At 44.1% G+C, this 14859-nt stretch overlaps 1 protein-coding gene across 1 annotated transcript; it reads right to left on the minus strand.

Moving 5' to 3' along the window:
- Nucleotides 1–237: 237 nt before the first annotated feature.
- Nucleotides 238–3169, minus strand: LOC124378156 (microfibril-associated glycoprotein 4-like). Its single transcript, XM_046837692.1, has 5 exons — nucleotides 3097–3169; nucleotides 2487–2732; nucleotides 2257–2353; nucleotides 1432–1599; nucleotides 238–612 (listed from the first exon to the last, which is right to left on the minus strand). Exons 1-5 carry the CDS (start codon nucleotides 3112–3114, stop codon nucleotides 371–373), a joined length of 771 nt encoding a protein of 256 aa, XP_046693648.1. The 5' UTR covers nucleotides 3115–3169; the 3' UTR covers nucleotides 238–370.
- Nucleotides 3170–14859: the final 11690 nt, after the last annotated feature.

Raw genomic sequence — 14859 nt, forward strand, 5'->3', positions numbered from 1 at the left:
TACAATGTTATATGTGCAGCTGTGTGTCATGTGCATACTCTTGAATGTATAAATACCTGGTGCACCATCATCGTTTTTTTGTGTTTCATTTAAATCAAATTTAATTGTAAGCATTTTGAATGAAAAAAAATGATAAAAGCAAGATTTAATTGAATGTGTATATATTCTACACCTACACCTAATTTCTTAAAAAGAAAAGCGATAGAGTTGAGAATGAAGAACATTGCAGACATTAAGTCAAAGGATAAGATTTATTTCCTAATAGTTTTCTATTTCAGAGCAGTCAGAGATGCTACACTTATTTCTATCTGGTCTACTCTTCTAGATTTAAAGGTCTAGAAAGTTTAAAGATTTTCAAGATCTTTCAGGTTTATTTTCTGATCTTCATCACAATAGTCTTTAGAGAATAGTAGTAACCTTTCCAGGTCTGCCACATGATCCCTGTGTACTCAGTACCCACATTCCCATGTTTATACAGACCATTAGGGTTTGCATAGTGACATGGCCACCAGTAGTACCAGAATCCTCCACTGTAAACCTCTGCACAGTTTCCTACTGCTTCTTTGTCAAAGGTTGCAAAATCACGGCCATTCACAAAAGTCAAAGAATCACCTGAAAAACAAAATGTAGAGGACAGTGTGAGGGACAAGCAAATTAAACTTTGTGTAAAAACTGATATGGCAATGTCCATTGTTTTAAATAAAATTGACTTCTAATCCTATGGTGAAGAAACATCTGAATTGTCAGCGAATTGTCGCCAACCAAACAGCTGATTACATCGATTTTATGAGCGCTACATAAATTAAAAACAACCTTTTTAAAACATCTAGCCAAGTTGTGAAAATATGCTCAAGACAATAAGAGATTCATAGTCAATCAAGAGAACAATCAAGAGAACACAACACACTGTTAGCACTTAGGAATTGAAAGTCCAGATGAAACTATTTGAAAACATTTTTTTCTGATCAGTCTGGAACAATTTTTTTTTGGTAAAAGGAAACCAAGATTCATCTTGTTTAAAAAATATAGAAAGACAAAAAAGTAAGGAGGAAAAGAAAAGGAATGGGTCATGATCCAAAGTGCACCACATCATCTGTGGCATGACAAGTATGGGTTCCAATTGAAATGGGTCACTGGTGTGTAGTGATGATGTCATTGCTGATAGAAGGAGCAGGATGAATTCTAAAGTCTATCAAGTTTTACATTATGCTACAAAACCAAAACGATTTTTAAGACTAAGGAATTAAATGTTCTTAAATGTATGAATCAGTCACCTGACCGGAAAGACCCACTGATATGCTATTGCAATACAGTACACATGACAGGGACATGATGTTTCTCCTGTAACTGCTGAATAGAGCTGAAAAGCTTTTAGTTACTTCTGAGAACTGAATACTAATGTGTATAATTTTAGTTTATTGACTTGCTCACCTGCTCCACCGTTGATGTAGCCATTGATATTCAGTCTGTAATTGCTGGACTCTCCATTGATGAAGAACGAAGTGTACTGGGCATAGGCACTGCCTCTCTCAAAGTCCTCCATGTCCACTCTCAGCTGATATCTATATCTGTTGGTCATTAGGAAGATGTTCTCCAGACCTGAAATGTATTTTAAAAATAGTTTTGTACATAAAAAGATAATCCTTTTTTTATTCTTTAATTCTAGAAATAGCTTAGAAAGTGGTAGTACAGTGTTTAACACTTTGGTTGACTGATCGTAAGGTTGGGGATTCATGATGATACTCTTAGGGGCCCCTGAGCAAGGCCCTTAACCCTCAGTGCTCCAGGGGCGCTGTATCCTGGCTGATCCTGAGCTCTGACCCCAGCTCCAAATATAATGGGGATATGTGAAGAAAGCGTTTCTGTGAGCTGTAATGTACATGTGACAAGTAAAATAGCATCTTTCTTTGTTTTTGCCAGTATGGTGAGTTTTGCTATTAAGATGCTCTAGGTAACGAACATAATTTTCTTTTTCACAAAAGATTTCAAGACATGTGAAAACATCTACAGGATCTAAAATCAGAGGTATCGGACCTCTGTGAGTTACGCATACATTTTTCTGGGGAAAAAAAGCTCTGCCTCACTTGCAGAGTTCACTCCAGAAGATACCAGGGTGATCTTGCTACAAGCACTATTCTATAAGCTGCAGAATAATGTGTGTATAAAGAGTTACATTTGCAGTGATTTATTTGATCAGTTATGGAACAAGTTCAAGCTGTGGATGCTGAACTGCAAAATTCCTCAGTGTTTTCTTACCTAGCCAATATTCACCGCTGGCATCACCAAATCCATGTTTATACTGCTCCCATGACCGGTAGAAACTCAGATTGCCGTTGATTCTCCTCTGAATCACCTGATTGGTGTGTTATATAGCGTAGTGTACACATCAAAACACAACATTGCAAAAACATTTCAGACAAGCTAAAAACAGAGAAACTGTTACCTTAAATAAATCAACCTGAAACATGTTTAATGTTCTCACTCACAGTCCATTTCGCCTTCTGATCGCCATCAAGTTTTACACAGCCCATATCGCAGTATACCTCCAGAGGTTTATTTAGACCTGCTGGGTAAATGGTGTAGACTCCACTGGGGACAGAGGCGTTCTTCACTGCGCTTGTCTTTAGGATGTAAACATCCTCACAGTCCAGTGGCAGGGACACGTTAGTGAGAGGAGCTGAGTGGACCAGCGAGGTCACTGCTACCAACAGCAGCACCAGCATGGCTTTGTTCTGAAATAATAATAATGATAATAAGAGGGAGAAGAAGAAGAATCTATCTTAACAGAGTAAAGTTTTGCCATTTGAAATTACATTAATAAAACAATCCACAAACATAAATATATCTTTATTGGGATAAAGAATAAAAATAAATTGATTAGAAAAAGCCTAGATCTCTGATGATCATTTATAGGAAAAAAGGGTTAAACCCAAAGTTATAAATCAATTACAGGCAAATAGTTTTTATTTCAGTATTTAATAATAAAAATAATAATAATACATTTCTCAAACATACATAATGCAAATTTTGTCTGATTTCTTCCCTCCATTTTATTTCTCTGTTAGCAGGGATAAATTGACTTGTTATAGTACTCACCTCTGCAAATTCTCGCATACAATGTTCAGGAGAGTCGGCTGTAAACTGGTTCACTGGCAACACGTGAGTCTTGTATATTGCTATGTTACCATTTTGGCAAAAATCCAAATTTTTTTGTAAGAGACAGAGGTGGAGGTGTGAGCTTAAGAACATTTTTTAAATGCCATCATTACCATGGCATATAATTATAAATTTGTCGCACTTAAAATTATATTCCATTAACAAATATCCCAGGGTATCTACAGTATGTAGACCCTTAGGTCTTAAATACTTTGAGTTTTAACCTTTTATTTAAATGTAAATAAGAACAATACGAATTGTATATTTTTACATCATTTACAGCAGTACAACACGTTAGCTAACTATTTCTGGTTAATCTGCATTCCTGTTCTATTCTGCATTGCACTTTTTGTTTTGTTTTTTACTGTAACATGTCAGATGGCTAGTCAGACATCTCAAAAGCAGTGGGCGGCCGTGTAATTCACATCTGAAATATACAGTCCTTCCTGCACACCATGGCGGTGCTTTAGTTAGTATCAGGCTGACCTGCTGGAAAAGATGGATATTAGTGGTGCCCCGGGCATCCATTTTGATGAAATGTGCCGCATGGCAGATCTGGCTCTCAGGGCCACTAAATCCGCAGCATGGTGGATCTGGCTCTCAGGGCCACTAAAAAGGCTGCTAGGACCATTGGCCAATCTATGGCTGCCCTGGTATCCACAGAAAGGCACGTGTAACTCTCTCAGTCAGATTTGTCCAATAGAGACAGGGCCGTACAGCTGGACGCCCCACTAAACCTCATCTGGCCTCTTCGACAACTCCGTAAGCTTGGTGGTTGAGAGGTTTTAGGAGAATAAGAAACAGGTGGTGGGGTTTCAGCAGTACCTCCCACGCTGTTTAAACGCGGCTGCTGTTAGGCGGGTGCAGCCCCAACTGCAACCCTCCACCTGCCATTGGGAGGTACAGAGATGCAGTGTTGCAACCCGTTGTAAGGGGACATGCGTGGCGTTCGTCGAAAAAGTCCTGACACGGGACTTTCTGGGGATCCAGCCGTGACAGGGTGTGCCACACCACTGTATCCGGTGCTTGCCCTGTCCCAGCCCCCCCAGGACCTAATTCATTAACCCTGCCACCCCTGGTGCTTCAGGACACAGCCAGCTCCAGCAAGCTGTCTCCTCAGTCTCCACCCGGCATCATAGTGGTCCAGGAGATCTCACCCCCTCCTTTGAGGCCCCTAGAGTCATTTCAGGGCACTGCCCCAGCTCTAGGCACACCGGAGGTCAGTCTCAAGAGACTAATACCCTTAAGGCACTTTCTGGCAGCTTGGAAAGCTCTTCCAGACGTGTCTCAGTGGGTCCAGCACACTGTAGCTACTTGATTCAGTTCTGGTCTCATCCACCCCGTTTTCACGGGATCCTTTTCATCCTGGTGGGTAGCCAGAAGGCTCTGGTCATGAAATAGGAAGTTAACACTCTGCTGAGGAAGGAGGCCATTGAGGTGGTCCCTCCATCAGAACAAGAGTTCGGGTTCTACAGCTGGTACTTCATAGTTCCCAAAAAGGACAGAGAGTTGTGTACTATCTTAGATCTACATCAGCTGAGCTACTCTCTTATGAGACTCAGGTTCAATATGCTAAGTGAGGACTCAAAAGCAGGATGTGAGCACTGGTAAAGAAAATACAGGCTTAAATAAAAGGCAAACTGAGTAAAGGGGCAAGGCAAAAACAAAGTTAAAAAAAAAAGGTCCTGGGTCAAAACAAAGACAAACAGGGCAATGGAAGCTGAAAAAAATCTAAAAACAGTACAAAAACCAAAAACCAGCGAACAGAACTAGGAAGGGCAGAACAGAAACAAAAACACAAAAAACAGTAAAGAGTCCAAACCAGAAGCAGAGCAGAACAGGGGTCAGAAACAGGAACAGGAACAGGAACAGGATCAGGAACTGGAACTGGAACTGGAACAGGAACTGGAACAGGAACTGGAACAGGAATCCAGAGCAGACAGAGTGGCAAGAATGATCTCAGGGGCTAGCGAGCCGGTGAGATAACCTGGCCTCGAGATAAAATCAAGGTGTACTTATATACTGGGTGGCACGGGAAAAACGGCAAGCCAAGCCAGAAGTGCGCACCATGTGCCCGGAAGATCCTGACAGAAATGTGTGGAGTAGTGTAGAGGTGTACAGTGGAACCTCGGGTTACGAATTTAATTGTTCCGGTACTTTATTCAGAACCTGAAAAGTTCGTATCCCGATACAAATTTCCCCATAATAATGAACAGAAACTTGTAATTCGTTCTGGACAACCAAAATATTACTTAAATAAAAATAAAGCCAATATTCACTAATATTATTTACTTTTAACATGTTATATTAAAATCATTCCACATAAAAACATACAAAAGAGGAAAAGATATTTACTGGGTACTTTCCCTTTGAGAAGACTCGCTGCAGGAGGCGGCGTTCGTAGAAGGGGAGGAGGAGAGTTATTGTTTGGAAGGAGAATCTTATTATATTATATTATTATATATTATTATATATTATATTATAGAATATTAAAGACAGTGTTATTAACACGAACGCTGAGACAATTGTTGCATTAGAGGAAAATGAGAGCTGTTTCTTTAAGGCTACTATCAGTTGGTATTGAAGTCCAGAGTGAAATTCATTATGGGTATTGTACTGGAAAAGACTGTAACCCTGCTAATCTATCTTCATAAAAACAAGTAAAGTGGTTATGCATCAGCTAATGTTGTCCATCTCATCATTCCACGAGCATCAACTAACGAGTTGTTACGCTGCCGCCGGAAAAGTTCAAGCGGATAAGTAACACGATGCTCTCGCTAGGGACACAGGACGCTAACTGATGTGACGAGCTGCGTGGATAGAGCAAAAACATCCAACTTGCCTGTGATTTTTGGTGGCGACGTTCGTATCCCGATATATTGTTCGTAACCAGGGCAAAATTTTGATGAACTGCGATTCGTAACCTGAATTATACGTATGCCCGGGCGTTCGTAACCCGAGGTTCCACTGTATTAATAATATACACATTTGGGCATTTAAGTTAGCTCTTAGAGGGCATGATGAGATGAAAACCTCTGCCAATCCTGGTGTTAATTTACAGGTTTCCTCCAATTTTTTACCAATAGATTTATTTATTAAATAATATTCATACACAGTAAATACTCATCAAGGTGTACATTCTGAGATAATGTGCTATTTGAAAATTAAACCTGCTAATCAATGTTAGAGTGCCACCCTCAGGCTGAATTATGCAAGAACAATATAATTTGATTGATTTAATTGATAATCTGCCTTACCTAAATTTGCTCAGTTGGGTTTTGTAAGACAGTCATTTAGCCTATTAAAATAATATTTTGTGCCAATAGTTTAAATGCATTATTTTACAATACATTCTAGTTCTTAAACTGGGCAGTATATATATATATATATATATATATATATATATATATATATATATATATATATATATATACATTGAAGAAAATAAGTATTTGAACACCCTGCTATTTTGCAAGTTCTCCCACTTAGAAATCATGGAGGGGTCTGAAATTGTCATCATAGGTGCATGTCCACTATAAGAGATATATTCTAAAAAAAAAAATTCGGAAATCAAAATATATGATTTTTAACTATTTATTTGTATGATACAGCTGCAAATAAGTATTTGAACACCTGAGAAAGTCAATGTTAATATTTGGTACAGTAGCCTTTGTTTGCAATTACAGAGGTCAAACGTTTCCTGTAGTTTTTAAAAGATTGTAAAGATTCTCTATTGGGTTTAGGTCTGGAGACTGGCTAGGCCACGCCAGAATCTTGATATGCTTCTTACAGAGCCACTCCTTGGTTATCCTGGCTGTGTGCTTTGGGTCATTGTCATGTTGGAAGACCCAGCCTCGACCCATCTTTGCTCTAACTGAGGGAAGGAGGTTGTTCCCCAAAATCTCGCATTACGTGTACCCGGTCATCCTCTCCTTATTACAGTGCAGTCGCCCCGTCCCATGTGCAGAAAAACACCCCCAAAGCATGATGCTACCACCCCATGCTTCACAGTAGGGATGGTGTTCTTGGGATGGTACTCATCATTCTTCTTCCTCCAAACACGTTTAGTGGAATTATGACCCAAAAGTTCTATTTTGGTCTCATCTGACCACATGACTTTCTCCCATGACTCCTCTGGATCATCCAAATGGTCATTGGCAAACTTAAGACGTGCCTGGACATGTGCTGGTTTAAGCAGGGGAACCTTCCGTGCCATGCATGACTTCAAACCATGACGTCTTAGTTTATTACCAACAGTAACCTTGGAAACGGTGGTCCCAGCTCTTTTCTGGTCATTGACCAGCTCCTCCCGTGTAGTTCTGGGCTGATTTCTCACCTTCCTTAGGATCATTGAGACCCCACGAGGTGAGCTCTTGCATGGAGCCCCAGTCCGAGGGAAATTGACAGTCATGTTTAGCTTCTTCCATTTTCTAATGATTGCTCCAACAGTGGACCTTTTTTCACCAAGCTGCTTGGCAATTTCCCTGTAGCCCTTTCCAGCCTTGTGGAAGTGTACAATTTTGTCTCTAGTGTCTTTGGACAGCTCTTTGGTCTTGGCCATGTTAGTAGTTGGATTCTTACTGATTGTATGGGGTGGACAGGTGTCTCTATGCAGCTAACGACCTCAAACAGGTGCATCTAATTTAGGATAATAAATGTAGTGGAGGTGGACATTTTAAAGGCAGACTAACAGGTCTTTGAGGGTCAGAATTCTAGCTGATAGACAGGTGTTCAAATACTTATTTGCAGCTGTATCATACAAATAAATACTTTAAAAATCACATATTGTTTTAGATTATGTCCCTCACAGTGGACATGCACCTACGATGACAATTTCAGACCCCTTCATGATTTCTAAGTGGGAGAACTTGCAAAATAGCAGGGTCTTATTTTCCTCACTGTATATATCATGGTTTGGTCATCACACTGCAAATGATTGATAGTCACAGCAATGTAAGTGTGTTATCTGATAACAAGGTCAAGCAGTCAAGTCCATCATGAGGATGGCAATCATTCTAACATGACTCTTGTCAGTACAAGCTGCACAGAAGTTTCCACTCCAGGCCAGTGGTAACGCTCATGCTTAAAAATGTGCCTCATAAAAATATACTCCAAGTGTTCCAGTGACATTGCTATCAAAGCCTATGTAATTCTTTGAGGATGGAAGAGTTCTAATCTCTCTTCTACTACATATTGAATGTCATGAAGTCTTAAAGACAGAGGTTTGCTATTTGTACTGTCTGAAGCTGAGGCAACTGATTGTTGTTTTGAAATCTCAGACAGTCAAGGAAGCTTTCCCACCCAAAGGTTGTGCTTCAGCAATCAATAGGACCTAAATCTAAGTGGAGAAACTTCACCCACACAATGGAGTTTAGGTCCATTGTTGGAAATCACAACTGGCACAATTACTTACTCTGCATCAACCAATAACAAACCATTAACCCGGCGTGGAGTCCTTTCCTCTGTCTACAGGGTTTTTGATTTCCCTGCCATCTGTCCTGCTGACCTTAGTAAGCAGAGTTGTCAGTAGAAGTTAGCATCTCTTCAAATCGTCAGTCATAAGTCAGCAATGAATTGTACTGGGTGATCACATCATTTATGGATTCTATGAATTTTGCATGGAGAAGGTCCCATATTTTTATGGAATATCTATTACCACAGCAGTGTCAAAAGAAATAACCAGAAGATGGCAGCAGTGGAACAGTGTTTTAAAGCAACGAGTTTTTTGTTTGCTGAACCCCTACGACCAACTTTTTATTTCTATAATTTTACAGCACATTTGAATGCTCACTGTTCTGTCGCTAATGGTCACAATACATGCAGGTAACTAAATCAAATATTTCGTAAATATTTCAAATATTTCATATTTCATATTGAATATGAAAAATAATTCATAAATGTACTGTACTTCTATAACATTGTAATGATTTGATTTACTAACAGATATTCATGAACTCCCTGGGAAACCCTGTTCTAAACTGTGGAAATATACATGAGCAATTACAAAACAAATTTCAATTCTATCTGTTTCTCTTAACTAATGATATTAAACAAATTTTTAGGATGTGTTTCTTATTACTTTAAAAGTATTAAGAAATGCACATATATTTGAGTAACATAAAACATGATTCTTTGATATATAGGAAAGCATTACATTCAGAATTGTCCTAATTGTAACAGTTTATTCAGATTCTGCAGGTTTACAATTTCACTGTTGGCTCAGTGTTGCCAGAAAAAAAGGACCTACCAAGTATGTTTTAAGGAAAGACAACAAGGTCACTCATGTTTTTCCATCCCACAGAAGAGCTCTTGTATCACAGATAATCTTTTTTGACATAATACAGAATCATTAAAACTTTAATACTTATACACAAAGTGACTAAGTGCATTGGCAGGGATGCAAATTAGAATGAAGACATAATCAAAGGAGAAACTGACATGGGCATGTTAGCTAGCTGTGTGAGAAGAAAAAGACATTAGATTGTGCATGCAGTCCAACCTCCACCTTAAACCACTGCTGTTCACTGCTGTCACACTGTCCACATACATGTGTCAGAAAGTTCAGGTTATAGGATCCAAGGCAGATGCAAAAGGAGCAGGGGAGAAAAGCTGTGCAGAGCTGAATCGGGAAGCCGATTCAGGAGCCGATTCAGGAGCCGATTCAGGAGCCGATGTGCGGAGGGTGAGGATTCCGAGCCGGAAACCAGAGCGCGTTCAGCGCGAGCAGAGCAGAGCCGGAAACCGGAGCGCGTTCAGCGCGAGCAGAGCAGAGCCGAACCGGAAACCGGAGCACGTCCAGCGCGAGCAGAGCAGAGCCGAACCGGAAACCGGAGCGCGTTCAGTGCGAGCCGAGTCAGAAACCGGAGCGCGTTCAGCGACCCGGGCGGGCGGAGGGGGCCTGGCGGAGGGCACCAGGGAGCAGGCCTGAACGGTTCGAACCCTAGACACATGAAACGTAGGGTGGACCCGGGCGCCCTGGGAGCCTGAGCCGGAGGGCCACGGGATTGATGACCTTGGAAATGGGGAAGGGGCCGATGAAGCGGGCGAGCTTCCGACAGGTGGCCTTAAGGGAAGGTCCCAGTAGAGAGCCACACGTTGCCCGGCACGGTGGCGGGGGGCTAGGCACTGCCTACGGTTGGCCCCCTGGCAGAGCCTTATGCCATTCTTGAGCAGGGCTGCTCGGGCCGTTCTCCAGCCTCGACGGCAGCGTCAGAAGAAAAGGGCGGCAGAAGGAACGGCGGACCGGGGTTCCTGGTTGGAGAAAACCGTGACGAAAACCGTGGACCACCTGGAAGGCGCAAGTCCTGTGGCAGCAGTGGGAAGAGTGTTATGGGCATACTCAATCCATAAAAGTTTGTCCGACCAGGAGGAGGGTTCCCGACTGCAAAGGAGGCGGAGACCGTTTCAAGATCCTGGTTGAGCCTCTCGGTCTGTCCGTTCGTCTGGGGGTGAAACCCAGACGAGATGCTGGTCGAGATGCCCAGGAGGCGGCAGAACTCCCTCCAAAACTGCGCCGAGAATTGGGGTCCGCGGTCCGAGACGATATCTCTGGGGAAACCATGGAGGCGGAATATGTGCTGGAGGGCCAGCTTGGCGGTTTCCTTGGCAGATGGCAGCTTGGGCAGAGCGATGAAGTGGCCCATCTTAGAAAACCGATCAATGACCGTCATGACAACCGTGTTGCCACTGGAAATGGGCAGCCCGGTAACGAAGTCCATGGCGATGTGCGACCACGGGCGTTTCAGCATAGGAAGGGGCCGGAGAAGATCTTGGGGCGGCCACGAGGTTCTTGTGTTGGGCACAGTCGGGCAGGCTGCGACAAAGTCCCGGTGTCCTTTACTACGGAAGGCCACCAGAAGCGTGCCTTGACCAGAGACAAGGTGCGAGGCTGACCAGGGTGACAGAAGAACAGGGAGTTGTGACACCACTGAAGAACTCCAGGGCGGAGACCCTCGGGACGAACAGGAGACCAGTGGGGCAACCTCGGGACAGGGCCCCTGTCTTGGGCATTCTTGACCCGCCTCCTCCAAAGCGAGACTAAGGGTGTGGACCGACACAGACTTGGCAAGGATGGTCTCTGGGCATGGCTCCTCCTCCTCCAGGGCATGAACCCTGGAGAGCGCATCAGGCTTGACATTCCGGCTCCCAGGCCGGTACGAAGAGAGAACCGAAGCGGCCAAAGAAAAGGCCCCATCTAGCCTGTCGGGGTTGAGTCGTTTAGCCGATTGGAGGTACTCAAGGTTGCGATGATCCGTCCAGACCAGAAAGGGACCTCCGCACCCTCCAACCAATGGCGCCATTCCTCCAAGGCCAGTTTGACAGCCAGGAGCTCCCTCTCACCCACCGGGTAGTTACGTTCAGAGGAGCTAAGGCGCCTGGAAAAAAAAGCGCAAGGATGCAGGCGGTTATCCTCAGGGCAGACCTGGGAGAGCACCGCCCCACTCCCACACGGGCGTCAACTTCAACAACGAACTGCCGAGCGGGTCAGGAAAGATGAGGATGGGCGCCTCCGTGAATCGCCGCTAAGCTCCAGAAAGCCTCCTCAGCCTCAGGGCCCCAGAAGAACGAGCGGAGGGAAGACGTCAGGAGGTGGAGGGTGCCGCCACCGAACTGTAGCCCTTATGAAGCGGCGATAAAATTGGCGAAGCCCAGGAACCTTTGTAAATGGCGGCGGAGGTGGGGTCGGCCAGTCCCGGATTGCCTGGACCCTGGCAGGGTCCATCCGGATATTACCGGCGGAAAGCAGGTATCCCAGGAACGAGGTTTGTGAGGTGTGGAACTCACATTTCTCGGGTTTTACGTAGAGCCCGTTCTTGAGAAGTCTCTCCAAGACCTGACGCACTTGCCGGACGTGTTCGTCCATGGAATGGGAGAAGATCAGGATATCATCCAGGTAGACAAACACAAACGTATTGAGCATGTCACGGAGGACCTCGTTGACCAGAGCCTGAAAGACGGCCGGAGCGTTGGTTAGGCCGAACGGCATGACGAGGTACTCCCTGATACGCACCAGGTGGTATGCGTTGCGTAGATCCAGCTTAGTGAAGATCGTGGCACCATGCAGGAGTTCGAACGCCGAGGCCATAAGCGGCAAGGGGTAATGGTTCCGGATAGTGATCGCGTTAAGACCCTGGTAGTCAATACATGGGCGTAGGGACTTATCCTTCTTTTCGACAAAGAAGAAACCCGCACCAGCTGGGGAGGAGGATGGTCGGATGATACCTGCTGCCAGGGACTCCTGGATATACTGGTTCATGGCAGTCCTCTCCGGGGCTGATAACTGATACAGGCGCCCCCTGATACAGAGCCGGAAAACCGAAACGCGCGGTCAGCGCGAGCAGAGCAGAGCCGAACCGGAAACCGGAGCGCGTTCAGCGCGAGCCGAGTCGGAAACCGGAGCGCGTTCAGCGCGAGCAGAGCAGAGCCGAACCGGAAACCGGAGCGCGTTCAGCGCGAGCCGAGTCGGAAACCGGAGCGCGTTCAGCGCGAGCCGAGCCGAGCCGGAGGACAGAATGGTCAGGTCAGAGACAAAGAACAAACAAAAGAACAAACAAGCAAAACAGAATACGCTGGAGAGTGATCAGGGCAAGCCTAAAGACAATCTGGCACTGACTGGAGGATTCAGGCGTCCTTATAAGTGCCAGAAAATCATACGCCATATCCGTGCAGCTGGTTGGGAGTGGGCGTTTCCTCTGTGATTGAGGCGGTAATGCCTGAAGTGCTCAAGCGGGCTGACAACATGTCCTGCACCACCCTCACATACTTCTCTGATACACCAGACTTCCTCATACAATACCACAACTCCTCTCTCCACCCTGTCGTGCGCTTTCTCTAAATCCACAAACACACAATGCAGCTCCTTCTGACCTTCTCTAGTCAAGTCAAGAGGCTTTTATTGTCATTTCTACTATACACAGTGGTACACAGTACACAGTAAAAATGAGACAACGTTCCTCCCGAACCCTGGTGCTACACTAAACAACACAGAGCTACAACACAACCTATAAAAACCATTACTGAGAGTAAATATAAACACAATGCAGTGCAGAAAACAGCATGTAAACAGGGTAATATGGTTAAATATAAATAATTATAATAATAATAAATGGTGGTGAAATGGATTGAGACGAGTAATGAGTGTGTGTTAATGAGTTCAGGTTGTACAGTTCAGTAACACACAGTTTGTGTGTGTGTGTGTGTGTGTGTGTGTGTGTGTTAGTTTCAGTTTCAGTTTCAGTTTCAGTTTAGTTCTGTGTATTGAGGAGCCTGATGGCTGTTACACAGTCTGGATGTGAGGCCCGAATGCTTCAGAACCGCTTTCCTGATGGCAGGAGGGTAAAGAGTGTGTGTGTGTGTGTGTGTGTGTGTGTGTGTGTGTGTGTGTGTGTGTGTGTGTGAGGTGTGTGTGAGGGATTTGTGTGTGTGGGGGTGTGTGTGGTCATCCACAACGCTGTTTGCTTTGCGGTTGCAGCGTGTGGTGTAAATGTCCATGATGGAGGGGAGAGAGACTCTGATGATCTTCTCAGCTGTCCTCACTATCCTCTGTAGGGTCTTGTGATCCGAGACGGTGCAGTTCCCAAACCAGGCAGTGATGCAGCTGCTCAAGATGCTCTCAATAGTCCCTCTGTAGAACATGGTCAGGATGGGGGGAGGGAGATGAGCTTTCCTCAGCCTTCTCAGGAAGTAGAGACGCTACTGGGGTTTCTTGGTGATGGAGGTGGTGTTGAGTGACCAGGTAAGGATCTCCGCCAAGTGAACACCAAGGAATTTGGTGCTCTTGACAATCTCCACGGAGGATCTATCGATGATTAGTGGAGAGTAGCCACTCTGTGTTCTCCTGAAGTCCACAACCATATCTTTGGTTGTGTCAACGTTCAGAGACAGGTTGTTGCTCCACACCAGGCTGTTAAATGGTGCACCTCCTCTCTGTATGCTGACGTTCTTGCTGATGAGACCCACCACGGTTGTGTCATCGGCAAACTTGATGATGTTTATACTTCTCTATAAACATTCTCGATAATAATAATGCATATGTGGTGCTCTTACTCGGCATGAAACCATACTGTTGCTCACAGATGGTCACCTCTTCTCTCAGCCTGGCTTCCACTACTCTTTCCCATAACTTCATGGTGTGACTGATCAACTTAATTCCCCTGTAGTTACTGCAGGTCTGCACATCTCCCTTATTCTTAAAGATCGGTACCAGCACACTCCTTCTCCATTCCTCAGGCATCTTCTTACCTTCCAGAATCCTGTTAAACAATCTGGTTAAAAACTCCACTGCATCTCTCCTAAACATCTCCACGCCTCTACTGGTATGTCATCTGGTCCAACCGACTTTCCGCTCTTCATCCTCTTAATCCCTGCTCTCACTTCCTCCTTACTAATCCTATCCACTTCCTGCTTCACCATCTCCACACCATCCAACCTTCTCTCTCTCTCTCTCTCTCTCTCTCTCTCTCTCTCTCATTTATATAATCCCCTACCTGTGTACTGTTTATTACATTGATATTATTTATATCATCATTATTTATTTATATCATATTAAACACATATGTAAATATTTTACACTGCTACCAATGAACTCCTGCTAACTGCATTTCATTGCCTTGTACCGTAACTTGTGCAATGACAAATTTAAACCTAATCTAATCTAATCTAATCTAATCTAATCTAATTTAACATTATAAAAATGCCCCCCTG

This window comes from Silurus meridionalis, chromosome 24, assembly GCF_014805685.1.
Source record: "Silurus meridionalis isolate SWU-2019-XX chromosome 24, ASM1480568v1, whole genome shotgun sequence".
NCBI lineage: Eukaryota > Metazoa > Chordata > Actinopteri > Siluriformes > Siluridae > Silurus > Silurus meridionalis.